This window comes from Cetorhinus maximus, chromosome 8, assembly GCF_964194155.1.
Source record: "Cetorhinus maximus chromosome 8, sCetMax3.hap1.1, whole genome shotgun sequence".
Classification (NCBI taxonomy): domain Eukaryota; kingdom Metazoa; phylum Chordata; class Chondrichthyes; order Lamniformes; family Cetorhinidae; genus Cetorhinus; species Cetorhinus maximus.
Genome location: NC_135886.1, coordinates 10,336,958 through 10,360,197, shown reverse-complemented (window position 1 = coordinate 10,360,197; position 23,240 = coordinate 10,336,958). Strand labels below are relative to the sequence as shown.

At 45.4% G+C, this 23,240-nt stretch overlaps 1 protein-coding gene across 1 annotated transcript in view; it reads right to left on the bottom strand.

Annotated features, from left to right (window-relative positions):
- Nucleotides 1-1,805: 1,805 nt before the first annotated feature.
- Nucleotides 1,806-23,240, bottom strand: part of slc60a1a (solute carrier family 60 member 1a) — a 45,008-nt gene continuing 23,573 nt past the window's right edge. Inside the window, exons 4-10 of the mRNA XM_078546200.1 lie at nucleotides 20,769-20,928; nucleotides 9,681-9,796; nucleotides 7,635-7,808; nucleotides 6,900-7,047; nucleotides 5,212-5,282; nucleotides 3,013-3,136; nucleotides 1,806-2,460 (exon numbers count right to left, since the gene is read on the bottom strand). Of these exons, the coding sequence (XP_078402326.1) occupies nucleotides 2,408-2,460; nucleotides 3,013-3,136; nucleotides 5,212-5,282; nucleotides 6,900-7,047; nucleotides 7,635-7,808; nucleotides 9,681-9,796; nucleotides 20,769-20,928 (846 nt within the window). The 3' untranslated portion in view covers nucleotides 1,806-2,407. The remainder of the gene's footprint in view (nucleotides 2,461-3,012; nucleotides 3,137-5,211; nucleotides 5,283-6,899; nucleotides 7,048-7,634; nucleotides 7,809-9,680; nucleotides 9,797-20,768; nucleotides 20,929-23,240) is intronic.

Sequence of the window (23,240 nt, the reverse complement as noted above, 5' to 3'; positions counted from 1 at the left end):
AAATGCAGTCAGAGCCTTGCGACATTATACAAATGAGATGGTCCCACCTAACCAGAACATAGCAATGTGGGTCATCCATAGCAACCAGAGGATACCCGCCCACCCCATGTCCATCACCATCGACATTGGTGTCAATGACATTTGGTGCCAGAATATTTTCATCAGATCTGCATCTCCCTGAAAATAATGGATTGGTTAGTCTCAACCTAGTTCTTCATGGATACTGAGCTACAGCATCAAGAGACAATCTCGCACTTGGCTGGTGTCGGAAATGGACATGAGACAACGGTATGATCAAGAGTGGGCTTAGAGACAGGGTCCATCATCACTGGGACTCTCTGGTTGACTGTCCTATACCCGACCAGGGGGCACCTATGTGGACACTTTCTATTCCCTACTTAAGGGTATCTTGAGACAAAGAAACGCGTTAGGGGGAAGAATTTCAGTTTCTGGACAAGGTAGAGAATTAGCTAAGTGCAGAATTAAGCTTGTTCTGGTCTGCCTCAGGCTAGGCCAGCATTTTTTGCCCATCCCTAATTGCCCTTGTTCAGAGGACAACCACATTTCTGTGGGTCTGGAGTCACATGCAGGCCAGACCAGGTAAGGACAGCAGATTTCCTTCCCTAAAGGACATTAGTGAGCCAGGTGGGTTTTTACAAAAATAGTTTCATGGTCATCATCAGACTTTTAATTCCAGATTTTTATTAAATTCAAATTTCACCATCCTCTATGGGAGTATTCGAACCCGGGTCCCCAGAGGATTACCCTGGGTCTCTGAAATACTAATCCAGTGACAATATCACTATGCCACAGCCTCCCATCTATGAATCAATAACATGGATTTGATATAAAATGAATATGACAAATTTGGAAACTGAATTTGAATATTTAACCTACTAAAGGGATTCAACCCAGTCCAAGCTACAGGGAAAAGACAGGGGAGAGGCACGAGGTGAATTGCTCCTTCAGAGGGCCAGCACAGACACAATGGGCCAAATGGTCTCCTTCTGTGCTGTAACCATTCTATGATTCAAGCTCTTGTGATGCATCATTTAAGATACAGAACAGGAGGAGTGCTAAACTGTCAGAGGTACCATCCTTTGAGAAGTGGCACAAACAAAGGATCCTTTCCCATCGTTTGCTGAAAAGAAAGGAGTTCTCTGAATAAGGGTTTGGCCATTTAGGACTGAGATGAGAAGAAATTTCTACACTCAAAGAATTGTGAATCTTGATGCTGTGGATACTCAGTCATTGAGAATATTCAAGCCTGGGATTAATAGATTTTTGGAAAGTGAGTAAATCAGGGGAACAGGGCAAGAAAGTGGAGTTGAGGAAGAAAATCAGCCATGATGATATTGAATGGTGAAGCAAGCTCAAATGGCTAAATGGCTTCTCCTGCTCCTATTTTTTATGTTCTCCCACTGCCATTGTTAATATAAAACAAAAACAGAAACAGAAATACCTGGAAAAACTCAGCAGGTCTGGCAGCATCGGCGGAGAAGAGCACAGAACTGTTGAAGGGTCATGAGGACTCGAAACGTCAACTGTACTCTTCTCCGCCGATGCTGCCAGACCTGCTGAGTTTTTCCAGATATTCTGTTTCTGGTTTTGTTTTGGATTTCCAGCATCCGCAGTTTTTTGTTTTTATGCCATTGATAATATTCCTCCCTCAACCAACCCCAATAAAAATGAATTAACAAAGTAATTGTGTGCTGTACACCTTCCCCACATAACAACAGTGACTTCATTTCCTTATGTGTGCAAATACAAGTCTTTTCCTTTTTTCTTTTGTTTCCCCCCACCCGCCCCGCCCCCCTCCTTTTTGCTTTAATGGAGGTATAGACCTGTTTACTTTCAACTGTCTTCTGTAAGGTGGTACAAAGAGGGATTTCAGGTCAAAAAGAGTTTATACACTGGCATCCCCTTTTAGGACCTTAATTTTTACCATAAAAGAAATTGGAACAAAACGTTCCAAATTCTCATGCTATTCACATTTGGCAATTTTTTTTTTAAACAAAAAGAGAGTTAAGCGTAAAGAGTCATTTACCTGATAAGAATCAAATATGTTTTAAAAAACAGTTCTATTTTTTAAAAAAATATGAAGCAGTTAACTCAGGTTCCACATGATGCCGATTATTAGGATGATCTCTGGTACATTAAACCTTCGACGTCCATTCTCTTGGAAAGATTGTTGCAGCCACACAAATCAGTGAGATGCATCAGTTTAACCAGAAGCTTAGACAAAAGCGACCTTGCCACTTCTCAAAAACAGGGGAGGGCAGCTGCGTGTGGATGACCGCAGTAATGTCCATTGTAAAAGCCAGTACAGGCAAGCAGTCTATTCCAATGTTGCATTAGGTCTATTCAGAACTAATGCGTGTTATTGTGGCTGGTCGCTTGCTAAATCTCAGCTCTGGTATGGAAACTTTGACTCCTCTATCGTGCCTGTTTTTGACTGTTCTGAGAAAACAAAGACAATTGGAAAATCAATGGCGTTTCTTTCTGTCCCAGCCTACAATGACAAAACAAGGCATAGGAAACCAACGGAATAAAAACGTAACACTCTGGTATGGCGTGTTTCATGTGTCCCAGTGAGATTTCTACTTCTTCACACAAAGGGTAGTTTAATTCTCAAAACCCATCCTCCTCCCCCCATTGTGACATCAATGTTTTGCCACCTGCTTTGCCTGCAGAGGTCCTCAGGTACATTCTGGGGGATGGGTGAGGGCTGCAGGGTTGGAGTGGTTTATGGTTGGGGGGGCGGGGTTGTGGTGGGAGTGATCACTCCCGTGACTTGAGCTCATCCAGAATTCCGCTCCCACTTCCTAAATCGCACCAAGGGCACCTGGAAAAAGGCCCCAGAAATTTGCAGCAAGGCCCAGATTGGACGCAGGCTGTCCCGATGCTAAATTGGTATACATACAATTGGCCCAACACAGACCATTTTCTGCCTCAAGTATGTTGTTCCTAAACAATGCTCTCCCCTTACTAACCCAGTGATCGACTGCTTACCTGCCATTCTCTGATGATTGTGTAATCTGTGCACCAGTAAAAGAACCAGGTAGAACAGAAGGGCAAGACAACCAAAAGTTAGCCCGCACACAAGAAATATATCGGTTTCAGGAGACTGAATAATCTGAAAGGAGCCAAAGATGAGTTAATCAATACATTAAAGGAACGATGGTCAACAGAATTGGGGGGGTGAGGGGGCGGGGCATTTTCAACCTCGAGGGAACTGGCGGTAGTGAATTGGCCACCAGACTGACTTCACGGCAGTATGTAAAGCAGGCTGTTGGACTCCCTGCCACCAGTTCTCCCCCACTCTCTCTCTCTGGAAGTCGAAAATTACCCAATGGAACTTTACAACACAAAAGGAAACCTTTCAGGCCATTTCTCCATCTAAAAGAAATGTCCATCTAACCCCATCGCTCTACTCTATTCTCCATCTCGTTTTGAAATGTTTTTTCTTCAAATATTTATCCAATTCCGCTTTTCAATCCAAATTGTGTTCTGCTTCCAATATTGTTTCTGGTCGGTCTGTTCATGTTCTAATAACCTTCTATGTAAAATACACTTCTCCTAATCTCTCCCTTTGTTTTGGTGATTATCTTAAAAGTATAAATGACTCCACTTATGCAGAGAGACTGAAGAAGCCGGAATTGTTCTCTTCAGGGAGGTTTAAGAGGAGGTTTAATAGAGGTGTTCAAAATTATAAGCAGTTCTGATGGATAGGGTATCCACTTGCAGGAGAGTCAGTAACCAGAGGACACAGATCTAAGATAAATTTTTTTTATTTACTCATGGGGTGTGAGCACCTCTGGCTAGGCCAGCATTTATTGTCTCTCCCTAACTGCCCTTGAGAAAGTGGTGGTGAGCTGCCTTCTTGAACCACTGCAGTCCATGTGGTGTAGGTACATCCTCAGTGTTGTTAGGGAGGGAGTTCCAGGATTTTGACCCAGTGACGGTGAAGGAACGGCGATATATTTCCAAGTCAGGATGGTGAGCAGCTTGGAGGGGAACTTCCAGGTGGTGGTGTCCCAGTGTGTCTGCCGACACATTGTCCTTCTAGATGGTAGCGGTTGTGGGTTTGTAAGGTGCTGTTGAAGTTGGTGAGTTCCTCCAGCACATCTTGTAGATGGTACACACTGCTGCCACTGTGCATCGGTGGCAGAAGGAGTACATGTTTGTGGATGGGGTGCCAATCAAATGGGCTGCTTTGTTTTTTTGGGTGGGATGCAGGTATCACTGCCTGGGCCAGCATTTATTGCCCATCCCTAATTACCTTTGTTCAGAGGGCATTTTAAGAGCCAACCACATTGCTGTGGGTCTGGAGTCAGACATAGGCCAAACCAGGTAAGATTTTCCTTCCCTAAAGGATATTAGTGAACCCAGATAGGTTTTTACAGCAATCAGCAATGGTTTCATGGTCATCATCAGACTTTCAATTCTAGATTTTTATTGAATTTAAATTTCACCATCCGCTATGCTGGGATTTGAACCCAGGTCCCCTAGAGCATTACCCTGGGTCTCTGGGTTACTAGCCCAGTGGGAGCTACTGACCCCTGGGTAGAGATGCCAATTCTGGTTGGACGTATTCCAGGAGGTTTCAGCAAATGATCTCCAATTGTCATGGCGCTAGATTCCTGCTATTCATCACCCAACCTTGTCGATCTGTTTGATGCTTTGCTTTCCTATGCCAATTGGACTCTTGATTATATAATGGGGACTGTTGACTGACAGTCAAGCACTTATTATTTCCCTCATCTCTGATCTTTTCCCATGCCCCTGTGATTTTTCTCCTGTGTTTCCTGAAAACTCCATGAATACACGGGGATGGTTTGGCAACTCTATCCCTGGGAACAGCATTCCTCCAGTTGGAAATACATCCATTAATAATTATTCTGATTTCAATACTGGATGTCATGAATTAACCGCTCCCTGAAATGGCTTAGCAAGCCACTCAGTTCTCAAGGGCAATTAGGGGTGGGCAATAAATGTTGCTGTAAATGTTTCAATTAACTAGCCAGTGATGCCCCCATCCCATGAATGAATTAAAAAAAAACAAGAAGCCTCTAAAATGGCACCTTATCAAATGCCTTTTGTAAATAAATCTGTTGTATTTCCTTAGGTTGCACTCAGAAAAGGCTGCTAAATTTGTCAGACATGATTCCATCTAAAAAAAATATAAACATTTTGAAAAGATATACTCACTGATCCAACAAGCATCTGGAGGACAAACTCACCGACTCCTGCCCCTGTCACCAGTACAGTTGTTGCACATCCTAACAGATAAAGGAAAAAAAGCAATTAAGTAAAGTGCATCCAAGGTTTCAAACTGCATTAGATTGGAGTCATACTGTGGGGCATGAGGCGGCTACCAAACGATGCAAGTTAAGGACAATGTGGCATCCTGGACTACTTTCAATCACCAAAAGGGATCAGAGAGGAATGCCCCAGATTTTTCTCCCCCACCCCACCCCACAACGGACCTCGAGCTTTTAATTTTTTTCACCTCTGCCAGGAAATTAAGTGGCATCTTGGGGATAAGGAATCTCTTGACTAGAGAGGACTAGGACTAGAATACAAAGGGTAGAAGTCATGCTTCTGGTATACAAAGCCCTGGCCTACTTAGGAAGGAGATATTGGCCTTGGAGGGAGTGCAACATAGATTTACCAGAATGATACCTGGACTCCAAGTGTTAAGTTGCCAGGGGAGCTTACACAAATTAGAGCTCTATCCCTGAAATTTAAAAGGTTAAATTGTAATTTCAAGTTTCAACGTCTTAAAAGGAACAGATAGGGTAGAGAGAGAGAGAAAAATGGTTTTGCTGGTTGTGAGGTCTAGGGCTAGGGGTCAGTGTTTAATAATTAGAGCCAGGCCTTTCTGGAGTGAAATTAGGAACAATCTACACACAAAGGCCACTGGAAGTCTGGAACTCTCTCCCACAAACAGCAATTGATGCTAGATCGGTTGTTAATTTTAAAACTAAGATTTTAGTTAACTAAAGATATTAGGGGATATGGGGTGAAGGCAGGTATATGGAGTTAGGTCACAAATTAGAATCGCTTTGAATAATGGAACAGGCTTGGGGGGGTGCGGGGGAGGGAGGGGATGCTAAATGGCCTCTTCCTGTTCCTATGTAACCAGAAGCCTCGATTTTAGGCCAGCTCCCCTAACAGGAATGGTGCGAGTGGGGATTAAAGTGGCTGTCTGGTGGAAGCTGCTTCATAGGAGTATTCAAAAGTAGTGAAGTTATATTAAACTTTTTATAGAATCCTAGTCAGCCTGCACATAGAGTACTGTGCACAATTCTGGTCTCCAGAGTACATAAATGAAATAGAGGCACTGGGAAAATTGGAAAAAAAGATTTACCAGACCTGGGACATTACAGTTTACGGGAAAGGTTGAACAGGTTGGGATTTTTTTCTTTAGTAAAGAGAGGACTTGGAGGAGACCTGATAAATACCTTTAAAATTATGAATGGATTGGACAGAGTAAATCCAAAACTAGGGCCTATAAATACAAAATAGTTACTAATAAATCTAATAAACAAGTAAGGAGAAATGTCTTTACTTGGAGGAGAGTGATTAGAATGTGGAACACACTGTCACAGAAAATGGTTGAAGGAAATAGCTTAGATACTTTCAGAAAGGAAAGTAGATGAGTACATGAGAGAAAAGGGAGTAGAAAGATATACTGAAAGGCTGAGGTGAGATAGATGGATGGAATGGGAGGAGACTTGCACAGAGTATTAACACCAGTACAGAAAAATTGGGCTGAATGGCCTATTTGTGTGCTGTATATTCTACGCATAACTAACTTATTTGATTTACAGAGGGATTCCATAGCAGAGTGACAGGAATTAAGACCATGGCGTCTGGTAGAATGTACAACAAACCTTGGTAATTCAAGATGTCCTCGGTATAAGCCAGCATACTGGGAAAGGTACTGCTCAGGAAGAAACCCAGAAGTCCTGTTCCCACATAGAGACAAACAACACTGACTGGGAAACACAGCATCAGGACAAAAGTGCCAATGATTCCACCCTGCAACACAGAACATCACAGAAAGGGAAAACATCAGAACAGGCTCCCACTGGAACAGCTTTTTAAAACTATAAATAAGCCAAAGTTTCTTGCTAAAATGATCATGAGAGTTGGGTAAAGAGAGAAATGGAAAGACTGAGAGGGTTTTGTGGCCAGGGCTTTTCAAAGGTTGAGATGTACAGATAACATACGTTCATCTTCAAATAATGTTCATCTGAGAGGGCTGATGAGACCTCAGTTTAACATCTCATCCAAAAGACAGCATCCCTGACAGTGCAGCACTTTCTCAGTGCTGCACTGGAGTGACAGCCTCGATTTTTGTACTTAAGCCTGAGGAGAGGGACTTGAACCTCCTGACCACAGCTACCTAAGGGATATCAACCCAGAATATCCAGGTTAAACTCTTGATCAGTTAGACAATCAGACCAGTGTAGACCCTGCAATGAGCTTCCTCTCCTGATCACCTGCCTCCTGATGTAACTACTTGTACATGGACCTCAAGGTCAGAATCAGGAATAACCTTTGTGCTGAAAATGAAAGAGGAAGATGGAAGTCAAACTGAAACAAGGCGTGATTAAAATACTCACTAAGTTTATGAACACCATAGTCACAGGTTTTAACTTTCCAGACACTGGTATAGATGCCAGTCTCCCCAGAGTGATGGAAGCCCAGAAAAGACTGCTGAGGTACCCAGCTACCCTAGGCTCGATGTAGAGAGGTTTCTCAACAGCATAGGTGTATACAAATCCAGAGTACTCTCCCTGTAAGAGATCAAACACAGGTCAGATATGTTATCACAAAACTCTACACTTTTATTTTATTATATCATATTCTTATTTCTTTACACAATCAACAACCAATAAAGACGGGGTTAAAGTTTTGGCGCTACAATGGCAATCTCACCCCTTCCCACAGCCATTCTGTGTTGGCACTCAACCCCCCTCCTTCTCCAGTCTGTCTCACCCCCTCACTCCCATCTCCAGTCCATTTTCCCCCTCTCCCCCAGTCCTTGCAAGAAATCACCTGCCTTCACCCTCTCCAAAGTCTTTCCAGGAAGTCTCCCCCCCCAACCTCAGTCTTGTGTAGAAAAGTTTCCGCCCTTCCCCAGTCCATGCAGAAAGTACCCCCGCTGCTCCTAATCCATGCCTGATATTTTACCTTGTCCTAACCATGTAGGCACCAACCCCCTCCCTCTGCCCTCAGAGTTCATCAACCCCTTCCCTCCTCCCAATCCAGGTTGACAATCTACTTGCCTTCTCCCCACTTGCTGTTGACTGCTCTCCTCCTCCCCTTCGCCATCTCCAGTTAATGATAACAATCTCCTCCCCTTTTTCCCTCCAGTCCCAGACAACCCTGGGGGCTCCCCAGACTTTCCTCCACTACCCCCTGCTGACTCGTCACATCCTCCACCATAGACCATCACCATGAGCCTGCAGCAACTGAATTAACCTGGATACAAAGAGCAGGAACTCCAGCGCTAGTGAGAATCTCTGCTTAGACACCTAATAGGACTCAGGTGGGAAAAGTGGTGATGGGGGGGATCCACACTGACCTCCATCATGGAGGCATGGGCTAGACCCTCAAAATATTCAGTGCGGGGGGAGTTTTACCTCTCCCCCCATCCTCCATGCAGGCAGAACACCCTCCTCACGATTGAACTCCTCCCTTACAATCGTACCCACAACCTACGTGCTAATCCCTGACCACAACCTCTCCCACAGGGCCTCCAAACTCCCTCCCTAGCCTCCCATCTCAATCCCGACTTCCACAATTCCTCCCTTCCTGCACCTTCTCTCTGGCTGCAGCTTTTTGGCACAAACCTTCCCAGTAGGTTGGCAGCCCCTCAACCTGGCTGGGAAATCAAATGAGATCCTGCACCCAAATCCATCCCCCACTCTCTCCCCTCCCCCCCAATAAATATCAGGACCCAAGTATCTACATCAGTACCAGATAGTTGATACATATGTAGCTAATATGTAATGAACCTTACCAATGGCACCGTGCTCGCTAACAACAGGCCCAATTAAAGCCTTCAACTGATACAAAATGTCATGTTTAAAAAGGAAACCAATTGACAGACACACACACACAAAAAAAAAACTGGTTACAGTAAAAGTTCAAAGACTTGAAGCAACCTGAAATTCTTCTAATTTTATCTCTAATCCCAGTTCCTGGACAGTCCCCTTTGCCTCTCTGTCTACCCTTCATTCTAATGACACTGGAATGTGAGTCTTAAGGAAAAGACAGTTGGGGGATGATGGGGAGGAGGTGGATGATGGTGGGGGTTTGGTGGGGGGAGCTCTGGGAATTCTTGGAAGCTGAATTGTGACAGAACGTAAGATCTGAGATTTTGGCCTTTTTTGTATTGGACCACAAGCAGGGCACAGGGAAAAATAAAACAGACATGACCGTTCGTGCGATAATCCTCCTTGTCCAGTGTGTGGTACCCCCTCACCACCCCAACTCCCTCAACCCCTCCACAAGTTCCCTCCCCCCGCCCCCCTACAACCTCCCCGCAGTAACAGAGCAATCTGCCCTCTCATTATTAACAATGGAATCCAATTACTTGCCAATCTGTTTGGCATTTATGGGTTCATTTTATGCTTTAAACAATGAAAGGAGGGTCTGCTTACCAAAATTCCATCTGACATAAAAAGTACGATGGCGCCTATAATGTGGACAACAAAGAAGGTACAAGGAGCTTCTTGAAGATGCAATCCCTTGAGGCAATCAATTAGACCATCAGGCTCTGCAAATTAGGGAAAGAAACATTTATTGACGGGAGCTGTTACATAGGATTACTTATACAGCACAGGATCAGGCCATTTGGCCCAACAGCTCTATGCTGGGGCTTATACACCACACGCGCCTCCTCCCCTCCTTTTTCTAGCCCTATGAACACAGCAAGCCACTGACTCCAACCCTCTCCAATGGTTAAAAGCTGATCTTGGTGTCATTTTTGACATCACGATGACCTTCTGGTCACATACCTGTCCCCTCACACAGACTGCCCACTTCCATCTTTGTGTTCTGCCTCAGCCCATCTGCTGCTGAAGCTATCATTCATGCCTTTGTTACCTCGAAGACTTGTATTTATATAGCACCATTCACAACCTCAGGGTGTTCCACAGTGCTTTACAACAAGGGGAACTGTTGAAGAGCAGTCACTGTTGTGATGTAGGAAATGTGATGGCCAATTTGCACACAGCAAGTTCCTACAAACAGCAATGTGATAATGACCAGATAATGTCAACCAGAGGCCTACAACTCTCCATTGCTGGCAGTGGCATGGGAAGGGTGGCTGCTGCCAATATTGCGCTGAGGCCCAGCCCGAGGATCGCTGCTGGATTCCTGGACACAGGTGAGCATGGTGGGATGGGGTCACAGGGCAGAAGGGTCACCAGAGATGGGGGGGGCAGGGAGGTTGGAGGCAAGGTTGGCTTTCAGCACCCCTCCCTTCCCAAGAATTGGGCACTGAGTGCCTGGCAATGAGAGCCCCCGAACCCTGGCCATGAGGGCACAGGCAAACTGACAGGGTTTGCTGGGCTGGGCAGCCTTTGAGAGACACAGGAGAGCTCTGTGAGTCCCAATCAATGAACTGTGACCCCACCATAAAAACAAGAACGCTAAACTGCGTATGAAATTTGAAGAAGGCAGTGTTTCTCCAGCTGTGATCAGAACAAGAAAGTGATGATCTGCTTGCAGCTTAGGTTTCACAGTCACTGGATAAACTGGTTTCAAACAGCTTGACACCATTTCAAAACCACATCGCAAACAAATTAAGGAACTAATTACCCGTTCATAGAATCAAAGAATGATGAAGCACAGAAGAAGGCCATTCGGCCCATCCAACCTTGTGCCAGCTCTTGGAAAGAGCATTCCAGTTGGCCTCATGTCCATTCACCCCCAAAGCCCTGATCTGGCAGTCATGTTGCCACTGTCTATGTGCTGAACAATTCAAGAGAGAGGTCTAAACCATTACTAGAGCTAGGATAGTAACAGCAATGTGGCCCGGCATATTATTTGTTGCAAAATATTTTTTAATCACAGACACTAACACATCGTCATTCCAGTTGCTGTCACACCATGTTTACTGTAAACAGGTGTCATTGTATCTCCATCCAGTCCACGTAATCTCTCTCTCTCTCTCTTCCTCAATATACTCTTCTTCTCTGTCTTTTCCTCCTGAAGGTAGAAAGCTCAAGTGGGGACCTGGGTTTACCTCTTACAAAACTTTTAGTCGTCATTTTTTAATATTTGTTCATGGGATGTGGGTGTCGCTGGCTAGGCCAGCAATTATTGCCCATCCCTCATTGCCCTTGTTCAGAGGGTGTTTAAGAGTCAACCACATTGCTGTGTGTCTGGAGTCACATGTAGGCCAGACCAGGTAAGGACAGCAGATTTCCTTCCCTAAAAGACATTAAGTGAACCAGATGGGTTTTTATGACAATCGGCAATGGTTTTCACGGTCATCATCAGACTTTTAATTCCAGATTTTTATTGAATTCAAATTTCACCATCTGCCATGGTGGGATTTGAGCCCAGGTCCTCAGAGCATTACCCTTGATCTCTGGAATACTAGTTCAGTAACAATACCATATGCCACCACCTCCCCCCAGGAGTCCTAATATCTCCTGATGTAGCTTAGTATCAAATTTTACCCTCCTGTGAAGTGCCTTGGGGTGCTTTACTATGCAATAGGTCCTGTAAATGCAAGTAGTTGTTTTATATCTATGCTGACAACCTAGACTATGTCAGCAAACTAGTAATCATAAAAGAGAACAAAATTGCATTGATCTAGCACCCCTCACATCCTCAGGACATCCCAAAGTGCTTGCTGGTCAATGAAGCAGTATCAATCAGAGTTGGAATTGGAGTTCCCCTCCAAGTCACTCACCACCCTGACTTGGAAATATATCGCCGTTCCTTCACTGTTGCTGTGTCAAAATCCTGGAATTCCCTTCCTAACAGCGGTGTGGGTGTACCTACACCACATAGACAGCAGCGATTCAAGAAGGCAGCTCACCACCACCTTCTCAAGGGCAATTAGGGATGGGCAATAAATGCTGGCCCAGCCAGCGAAGTCCACATCCCATGAATGAATTTTTAAAAATCAATGTGCCATCACTGTTGTAAGCTCAAGAAGCTAATTCGCACACAGCAAGATCCCACAAACTGCAATGTGTGAATGAACGACCAGATAATCTATTTTCATGATGCTGGTTGAAGGATAAATGTTGGCCAGGTGAATATTCTTAATCTCTGTAAAAAAAAAAAGTGCCATTGGATCTTTTATTTCCAGATCAGCAGAGAGATAAGGCTTCAGTTTAAATGTCTCAGCCAAAAATCAGCACATTTCTCCCTTCTGAAAATGTCAGCCTAGAATGTATTCAAGACCCTGGATTGGACCTCAATGACCCAGAGGTGAGGAAGCTACCAACCGAGCCAAGATCATACTCTGAAAAACTGCATTATGGAGCAGTGCAGTGATGCACTTGGGCCAGTTTCTTATCTTAATGACACTGTTGACTTCCCCTCAGGTGCCAGAAAGGTCAAGATAAGTGGCGGAATTTTATGGCTCCTGCCGCCGGCGGGATTTTCCGGTCCCGCCAAAGTCAATGGACTTCAGAACGGCTCGCCGCATTTTACAACCCCACTCCCACCACGACAGGGCCATAAAATTATGCTTAAGAGGTTGTCTTTAACTGGACAAATGCAGCTGTACTTATCTGATGTGATCAGCGACACCTGCTATTTAAAGGCTGCTGGTTCTAAAAGTTCCAGTCCACTAGTTCCAGCAGGTCACTAAAACTCCACACCTGCTGGCACTAAACGCAAGAAGCTGCATTCCACAATGGCCCTTTAGTCAACGGCCCTTCATATATGACCAAAATGACCATGGCATTGTTATAGAGCCTTGTATTTCTACAGCATCTTACACAACCTCAGGATGTCTCAAAGCACTTTACAGAGAATGAAATGCTTTTGAAGTGCATTCACTGTTGTAATGCAAAATCAGTTCTAGCTGTTTACACCAATTAACCATGCACATGGTGAATGTACTTAGAATATCCAGACCATTATTTTTTTGAATTAACCGGGAGAGTCGACTTGCCAACCAAACAGCACCCTTTCTCCTGTAGTATAAATTGTTGTGATGGTTTGAAATTTGGCATTCTTGTGTTTGTCCTGATGAGTGTAAGACAAAAAGCTTTGACAACATGTGTCCATGTCTCTCTTTTCAGCAATGTTCAAGATCATCACCCATGCTCTCCCACTTTTATCTCCCCCATCCTTTCTCCATTTTAAGCCAGTCATTAGCTCAGATTCCAGTAAGATCTGTGAGCTGCCTCCACAGTTAAGACTATGAACATCTTATTATTAGAGGTAGGAATGGGAGTCCTGGGGAGCATCAGGCACCTGGGAAAGCAGGAAAACCTCAATCCACCTCAAACCTAATCAAGAAAGAAGGAGCTGGAGAGGACACATGAGGCGAGGTGTGGAGCGTGAGTTAATGGTTGGCTTCCCTAATGCCTAAGTTGATTAATAGTCCCTTGTGATAAGGCACCCCGGCAACCAGATCTGATTCATTTCTGGTTTGCTGAGACCAATGATGGAGCTACCAGAAGGTTGGACGCAATCCTGGAGGTTCAATCACATGGTGTTTGATCACATGACAGAAAGTCACATTACTTGATCATGTAACATCTGATCCTGCCACAGCTGATTACACGGTATTTGTCTACAGTTTGCAAACATTATTGCTTTTACTTTATGAAGAGTTGGGTGCCCTGTATTCGAATTGTTTTGCTGGTGATTTCAGGCAAGCAGCTGGAGTGTGAACCAGGAGATGGAGGATGTACTTCTTCCCCCCCAACCCCGCCACCCCTCACTCCCCCCACCCTGCCATGTTGTCAGTAACAGAACAGATTCATGTTCCATTCCTGGAAAATCGCCCGGACAGTCCACAGTGTCGGGTGACACTGGCACAGCGCACTGCCAGGCTATGAAGGAAGATAGGCTGGCAAGTGTTCTATCAAAGTTACCCCAGGGGTAAAGAGGAAGAGGCCAAAGTATGAAGCTGGAGATTGTCCTTCTCAGAGCAGGGAAGATTAAGAGGAGATTTAATAGAGGTGTTCAAGAGCAGCCAGGGTTTTGATAGAGTAAATAAAGAGAAGCTGTCTCCAGTGACAGAAGGTCAGTAACCAAAGGAAAGAAAGACTAGAACAAAAACAGAATTACCTGGAAAAACTCAGCAGGTCTGGCAGCATTGGTGGAGAAGAAAACAGTTGACGTTTCGAGTCCTCATGACCCTTCGGCAGAACTGAAGTATAGTTAGGAGAGAGGTGAAATATAAGCTGGTCTAAGGTGGGGGGCAGGGGGAGAGAGAAGTTGAGGGTGGGGTGGTTGTGGGGATAAGCAAGCAGTGATAGGAGCAGATAATCAAAAGATGTCACAGACAAAAGGATCAAAGAGGTGTTGAAGGTGGTGATATTATCTAAGAAAAGCGCTAATTAAGAATGGATGGCAGGATACTCAAGGTACAGCTCTAGTGGGGGTGGGGTGGAAAGACTAACAAAGTATTAGTTGTAGATTTAAAAATAGTGGAAATAGGTGGGAAAAGAAGAATCTATATAAATTATTGAAAAAAAAAAGGGAGGGGGAAGAAACGGGGTGGGGATGGGGGGAGGGGGAGTTTAAGATCTAAAGTTGTTGAATTCAATATTCAGCCCTGAAGGCTGTAAAGTGCCTAGTCGGAAGATGAGGTGCTGTTCCTCCAGTTTGCGTTGGGCTTCACTGGAACAATGCAGCAAGCCAAGGACAGACATGTGGGCAAGAGAACAGGGTGGAGTGTTAAAATGGCAAGCGACAGGGAGGTTTGGGTCTTTCTTGCGGACAGACCGCAGGTGTTCTGCAAAGCGGTCGCCCAGTTTGCGTTTGGTCTCTCCAATGTAGAGGAGACCGCATTGGGAGCAACGAATGCAGTAGACTAAGTTAGGGGAAATGCAAGTGAAATGCTGCTTCACTTGAAAGGAGTGTTTGGTTTTATATAGCACCTTTCATGACCACTGGGCACCTCTAAGCGCTTTACAGCCAATTAAATGCTGTTTAAAGTGAAATCATTGTTGTAATGTGGGAAACACAGCAGCCAATTTGCACACAGCATGATTCCCCAAACAGCAACATGATAATGACCAGATAATCTGTTTTTTTTGTTGGACAGAACCACCACCCAGGTGGAAAAACAAACAGTTCTGGCCAGTACTCTTATTTCTGTTTTTACTGGTGTTCCATTTTAAGGCATACCAGACCAGTTCGGACCAGTATTCCTATTTCCCAGCTTTTACTGCTTTTTTTTCCCCTTCTGGGCAGGGTGAACACCCCAGCTCTTCTCCGAAAGAGAGCCACTGGATTCATTACGTCCAGCTGAAAGGGCAGTGGATAATAGTAGCTTTCAAAAAGGGAATTGGCTAAATACTTAAAGGGTAAAATATTACAGGGCTATGGGGGAAGAGCAGGGGAGTGGGATTAATCGGATAGCTCTAACAAAGAACCAGTACAGTCAGGATTGGGTGACTGGACTCTGGACTCTTTCTCTGATGTGTGTCAATCCAAGATTCTAAGAACAAGAGGACGTAATCATAAAATCAGAGCCAAGTCATTCAGGAGAGAAGTTATGAAAAACTCCGAACAAAGGCTGGTAGAAGTCTGGAACCCTCTCTCATAAGAAGCAATAGATGCGAGCTCAATTAAATCTGAGGCTGATAGGCTTCTGCTAGCTAAGGGACATGGAGCCAAGGCAGGTGGATGGAGTTCAGATCCAGATCAGGCATGATCTCACTGAATGGCAGAACAGCTTTGAGGGGCTGAATGTTCTACTCCAGTTCCACGAGGGGCTACTGAGTTATCACAGGGGAGGGGGCAAAGGCTGCAGCATTTATTAGTTCTCATGCGCCTGGTTAAAAACATGTCCCCTTCTTCCCCGATCAGTTTCCTCATCGACCCCTTGTCCCCCTGACTTTGCCAACTCTTCGCTGCGGCACAGGTCCCAAGGGATCGCTGGCACCTTGCCCCAGTCTCCACTGTCCACATGAGCCTTGGCGTCAGGTGCTACCAAGGTGTTCAACCACAGGGTGCATCACAAACACACACAGAGTCTGTCCTCAGCACAAGGATAAAGGGAAAAGCACCGTGGTAGAAATTTTTATCAGTCTTTCCCTACTTTGTGATGTCGACATGAATGAGCCTCCATAAGAAATAGGAGCAGGTGTAGCCCATTCGGCCCCTCCAACCTACTCCACCATTCAATAAGATCGTGGCTGTTCTGACCTTGACCTCAACTCCACATTTTGCTGCTTGACTCCCATAACTCTCAACTCCCTTATAGATCAAGAATCCGCCTATCTCAGCCTTGAATATATTCAGCTTCCATATAGTTCTGATAAAGAATTCCAAAGATTCGCGATCCTCTGAAAGAAGAAATCCCTCCTCAGCTCTCTCTTAAATGTGAGACTCCTTATTTTGAAACTGTGCCCCTAGTTCACGGGGGGAAACATCCTCTCAGCGTCCGCCCTGTCAAGACACCTCAGAATCTAATGTTGTTAAGGTCACCTCTCATTCTTCTGAACTCCCGTGAGTATTAGTTCAACCTGCTCAACCTTTCCTCATAAGACAACCCCCTTCATCCAAGGAATCAAATCGGTGAACCTCCTCTGAACCGCTTCCAGTGCGAGTAGATCCCCCCATTAAATAAGGAGACCAAAACTGTACGCAATAGGTGTGGTCTCACCAATGCCCTATACAGTTGCAGCAAGACTTCTCTGCTATTATACTCCATTCCCCCCTTGCAATAAAGGCCCTCCAGTTTGAACAAGGTCAGCTGCTAACTGTTGGAGGAAACCTTGACTGTGAATCGTAGTTGCAAATCCTGCGTCCTAGACTGCATGTAGCACTGCTGCTATTTAAACATAGTACACTGCTTCCAGCTATTTACACAACACGCCTGCAAATGTTTTGCAAACAAGTTTCAAGATTATCAACCTCCTTCACCTTTCTTGATGCACCCGAGTATATTCCCCATCTAGTTCCAGCCTCACCAAGTTCTCGCTAGCTGCAATGCAAGAAATCGAAGCTGAAGTAGCTCAGGAAGCGGCCCAACATGCACGTGTCAGCCATGGTCTCAGTTAGTAGCACTGTCACCTCAGCCTGTAGATCATGGGTTCGAGTCCCAGTCCAGCTTGTAATCTAGGCTGGCATTATTGAGAAATTGCTGCACCATTGGCTGTGCTGTCTTTTGGATGAAATGTTAAGACTGTGCCCTGTCTGTAACTGTAAACCTGCCTGCCCTCTGAGGTAGGTGGAAAAGATCCCATAGACCAATTTTGAAGAGGGACAGAGGAGTTCTCCCCATTGTCCCGACCAACAGTTATCCCTCAGCCAACAGGTTATATGGTCATTATCACATTGATTTTAGTGGGAGCTTGCTGTGGGTAAATTGGCTGCTGTGTTTTCCACATGACAACAGTGACTACACTTCAAAACGTACTTCATTGGCTGTAAAGCACCTTGGGACATACTGAGGCTGTGAAAGGTGCTATAGAAATGCCCAGTCCGGTTATGTGAAGAACTGTTTTAATATAAAAGGGAGGCACAACACTCCCTCCCTCCCTGGAATGTACGTTGCAAATGCTTTGCTTCCAATAATTCTCGAAAAATGTTTATTGTTGTTTGACGTTTCTTTGGATAAATATACTTGTCAGGGGTTAATGTGACTGTACGGATCCCTGGGTGGGCTGAGTTAACAGCAGCAGCAAATACAGGCACTATAACTGGGGCCAGATTTACCTGCTCCTCTACCTGGGCTAATTGCATTGCCTTGACATAGCTAACACAGGAAAACTGGGAGAGGAGGAGCAAACATCAATAAGCGATCCTGGCCCGTCTTTCACCCTCTCCTGGTCAACATTTATCTCAACCACTTGTGAAGTGAGCTCCGCCGCTCATTGATCTTGTTGCTGTTTAAGGGACCTTGCTGTGTGCAAGTTACCCGTTGCCTTTTACCACAGGCTGCACTTGCTGCCACGGCAACTGCAGGGCAGTCGCAGTGATGTCACTGCCAGCAACATGGCAGGTACCCGCCTGCATCAAAGAACAGTGCTTTCTAGGTCTGCCGATAACGGCCCCTCTACCAACCCCTTGCCTCCCCCTCTCACAGCCCCACTCGGCATTTTGCTCACCTCCCACTCGCTGCCCCTCTTGTCAACCCTCTCACCGCCGTTCCCAATCCGTAAGCCCTTGCTGCCTCACTCACCATCTTGCTCACTGTCCAAATACTGGAGCGAAGAGGCAAGTGGGTGACAAGAGGGGCCTGGGGATGGGAGGGGGGAGGGGGGGGGGGGGCGGGGGTGGTGGGCATGGCAAGTGGGGCAGCGAGGGGGCTGGCAAGGGAGGGTGACGAGTGGGGAGGCGAGCGGGGCGGCAAACGGGGCAGTGAGGGGGGTGTGAGGTGGGCGGCGAGCAGGGAAGTGAGGGGGTCAGTGAGCAGGTGATGAGAGGGGTGGCGAAGGGGAGGGCAGCAAGGGGGGCAGTGAGGGGAGGGTGGTGACAATGGCGGCGAGTGAGAGGCAGCAGGTGGGCGATGGGACGTCAGCAGCACTGGCTTCCTGTTCCAGGACATGGGCACACAATGATGATGTCCCAGTGATATTGACTAAATAGCTAAATTCTAGTGACATTGATTGAGGGATAAATATTGGCTGACACCAGGGAAAACTCCCCTGAACACAGTCTGACATAGCACCGCATGATCGTTTATGTCCACCTGCGAGGGCAGACGGGGTCTCAGTTTAAGGCATCATCTCAAAGATGGCACCTCCAGCACTGTAGCACTGCCTCGCCACTGCACTGTGGTCAGCCCAGGTTTTGTGCTCAAGTCTCTGGAGGGTGTCTTGCACCCACAAACCTGTGACTCGGAGGCAAGGGTGTTACCAACTGAGCCACGGCTGGCAAACCGGAAGAGGGTGCCCAATCTCATGAACACACAGTGCAGCAAACCTCAGTGCTTTCAGGAGAAGAGGGATGAAAATCGGACAGGGTGAGAGGGAAGGAAGAGTGTAAAACGAATTTTAGTGCCTTAGCAACAGTTAACCTCTGTTACTTTTAACTTGCATAAGTATCATAGATTATAGAACTATAATGTATCTAGCAAACTACAAGGGAGAGGGTTGTAATTTGGACTGGTAATAGTCCAGTAAGTGTAGCATTGAACAAGATGACTGCCTAATAGGAACTTGAAGTTCAGCCCATTAATTTAAGAGGTATAATTAGTGCGTTATAAGATGACTGGTTCACAGCTTTTGTTGTTACAGATTGACCACTCTGAATGCAAATAGTATTTAAGCTTTCATCTTCAGTTGCCTGTTGTACATAGCGTTCCACCCAAGTGATGGCAAACAGCCAACATTACACTCACATGCTGATAGCTGGGTGTGAAAGAGGTATGGACTGACTGGGGGGCAGATTCTGACTGCAAGAGAACAGATGATATTAAATGCATCCCCTACCAACTCTCTCCCCTCCTCCCCCACCCCCCATTCTCATTTCGACTGAATCGGAGGAGATGTAGGACAGAAAAGGTTTGCAAGGATATTTCCAGGGATCAAGGGCTTCTGTTACATGGAGAGGCTGCAGGAGCTGGGGCTGTTCTCCTTAGAGAAGGTTGAGAGGAGATTTGACAGGTTTCCAAAATCGCAAGGAGTCTAGATAGAGTAGATAGGGAGAAACTATTCCCTTTGGTGGGAGAATTGAGAACCGGAGGACTCAAAGTTGGCAAAAGAACCAACAGCAACATGAGGAAGATCTTTTTTTTCATGCAGCGAGTGTTTAGGATCTGGAATGCACTGCCTGAGAGTGTGGTGGAGGCAGACTCAATCATGGCTTTCAAAAGGGAATTGGATAAGCGCCTGAAAGGAAAATGTTTTCCAGGCTCCAAGGAAAGAGCAGGGGAGTGGGACTGGCTAAGTTGTTTTTGCAGAGATCTGCCAGGGGCTGGACAGACAGACAGCCTCATTCAGTGCTGATTCTCAGCCTATTACACTAATATCACACTAATGCGCAGTCAAAGTTTTCCTTTTTGGCGTTTTCCGCTCTCTATGAGTAGTTAACCTCGTTCATCTCTCTCTCAATCTCACAGGAATAAAAGAGAGAGCCTGCATTTATATAGCGCCTTTCACAATGTTAAGACGTACAAAGTGCTTTATAGTCAATGCAATGCTTTTGAAATGTGTCATTGTTATGATGTTGGAAATGCAGCAACCAATTTTCACACAGCAAACTCAGCAATAAGACAATGATCAGATAATCTGTTGTTATGATGTTGGCCAAGAGATTGGCTAGAATGCGAGGGAACGCTTTCCTGCTCTTCTTCAAAATAGGGTTAGGCGACTGTAGAGGGCAGATGGGATCCTTGGTTCACCATCTCATCCAAAGGTTCCACCTTTGACAATGCAGCACTCCCTCAGTACTGCATTGGGAGTGTCAGCCTGGATTATGTGCTCAAGTCTCTGAAGTGGGACGTAAGTCCATGTACTTCTGATCTAGGTGAGAGTGCTACTCACAACTAACATGCCCACATGCACATGTGTGAAGACAGATACACTGCATACATACATCTTACCCTGTGTTGACATAGTTTCACCTCTTCGCACATACTCTTTACCCACCTTTAGCATGCAATATTCGCTCCTGCCCTGGTGATAATCTGTCCATCTGCAGATCAGGGGGCAGTTCTTCAGCGGGTAAGAGTGGCATACTTTTCTTACCACAGCAACCTCCAATACCCTGTTTACACATCAGGAAAAGTACAGCAACGGGCACTGGCAGCTGCAGAGAAAAAAATGTGGGTTAAAGAAAAAAGGAAGGAACTATTAACTCCTGCAGTAGACTGGAGGTAGCATACATTATCTGTACTGAGCCACACAGACCAGAATTCCTGTTCTGACTTAGCACTGACCCATAGGTTCAAGCGTCCTTCTGCGCTGGACCGATGGAAGGTATGATTCAGTTTCCTTAGGGGGCTCTTTCAAAGAGCCAACACTGGCACAATGGGCCAAATGGTCACCTTCTGTGCTGCGTGACTCTGTAAAAGAGGTTTTATCTGAGTTATTGCTGTGCTTGTTGCTGGAAAGCATGCAGAGGCTCGAGACACCAGTGGAGTTGGCCACATTGGCGAGGAACCTCATGGGTAGTGATGATCACTCCCATCAGTGGCCTGAGCGTCTTACATTCCAGAGTGCACCCGCACTGCAGAATACTTCATAGTGGAACTCAGGGAGTGGGTGGGGTGGGGGGAACGGGGTTGGGGTGGTGGTGACAGTAGGACCCTTGTCATCTGACCTGGGTATTGTGTCCTTTTCACGTGCTGTCACGTATGCATCCGCATCACCTCTTCTCATGGGAGGTATCTGACCCTCGGCTGAGATGCCAAAATTTGAAAAATCTCAAACCTGCTCCAACCCATCAACTTTCAGGTTGAATGGAGACAGCCTTCCAGTAAGTGAGTTAGCAGTTTAAATATCTTAGTGATGCTAGGAGCCTCACACTTAATCTGCTTTGACAGCCAGGTTTCCCAGGCCTTTGGAACGCTGGCAGCTCAAGAGGAGTTTTGGGGATAAAGTAAGTATCTTTACAGACTGCCTGTGGGCCAGGAGGAGCAGAAGTGTTTCCCTAGATGCTCTCAAACCTTTCCTTCCCCCCTTCCTCCTTTGATGCCAACAAATAGTCATTGATCTGAAATGTTAACTCTGTTTCTCGCTTCACAGACGCCAGATCTGAATATGCCAAGAATTTTCTGCTTTTACTTCAGATTTCCAGCATCTACAGTATTTTGCTTCTGAACAAGTTATTAGCAGCAGTTCACCACACTTTAGGGAGGATGTAAGCTTCCTTGAGAGGGCTGGGAGGAGATTGACCAGAATGGTTCAAGGGAGGAGGGATTTTAGCTATGAGGTTAGATTGGAGAAGCTGGAGTTGTTCTCCTTTGAGCAAAGGAGATTGAATGGAGATTTGATAGAGGCGTACAAGATTATGATAGGTTTAGATAAAGCAGACAATGAAAAGCTGTTCCCTTTAGCTGACGGTACGAGAACTAGGGGACACATTTAAGATTTTGGGCAAGAGATACACGGGGGATGTGAGGAAGAACTTTTTTCTACAGCAAGTGGTAAACCCTGGAAGTCGCTGTCCACAGGAATGGTGGAAGCGGAGATGATGAATGGCTTGAGAAGGGAACTGGATGGGCACTTGAGGGAAATAAACTTGCAGCACTATGAGGATGGAGTAATGGCTACTGGCTGAATTACTCTCCAGGGAAGTGGCATGGACTCGATGGGCCAAATGACTTCCTTCCATGCCACGATGACTCCAAGTCAGACTCAAGTGAGGGTGCAAGGAAGAGAAGGAGCTATGCAGAGAGTTGCAATGAAACTTCACAAACAGTTCTTAGACAGCAGATGGAGGGCATTTAACATTGAACAAAGCAAACTAGATTCAATGACCAGGTTACAGTGTACCCTGGCAAACAGACCAGGAACGACACAATCCTTTGGTGAACAATAATGTTTGGAAAAGTTCCTAGCTTCAAGCAATTATTTTTGCTAGTGCACACTGACAGGATTAAAGTATTTAATTCATTAAAAGCAACAAAAAGTTGAATGCTCTGAAATTTGATACTTATAATCAATAACAATCTCATGTCTGCACTCATGTAAACAGGAGAAAGTATTTCCACTGGCAGGAGGAGCAATAACCAGAGGCCACAAACTTAAGATAATTGGACAAAGAACCAGAGGGACGATGAGGAAAAGCTCTTTTTGTTTTTAAACACAGAAAGTTGCAATGACATGGAACACACACCTGAAGGAAAGGTGGAAGGAAATTGAACAAAAAAATGAAAATAAAGGCCAGCATTTATTCAGTGCCTTTCACAACCTCACATGTTCCAACCCACTTTATAGCCAGTGAGGTACGTTTGAAATGTAGTCACTGCTGTAGCAACGTTCAAAGCGAATTGGATATATATATTTGAAAAGAAAATCATTTGCATGGTTATCGGAAAACAGTGGGACTAATCAAAGAGCCAGCACACTCAATGTGGCTGAATGATCTCCTTTTGTGACCTTGGATTGTATGATTCT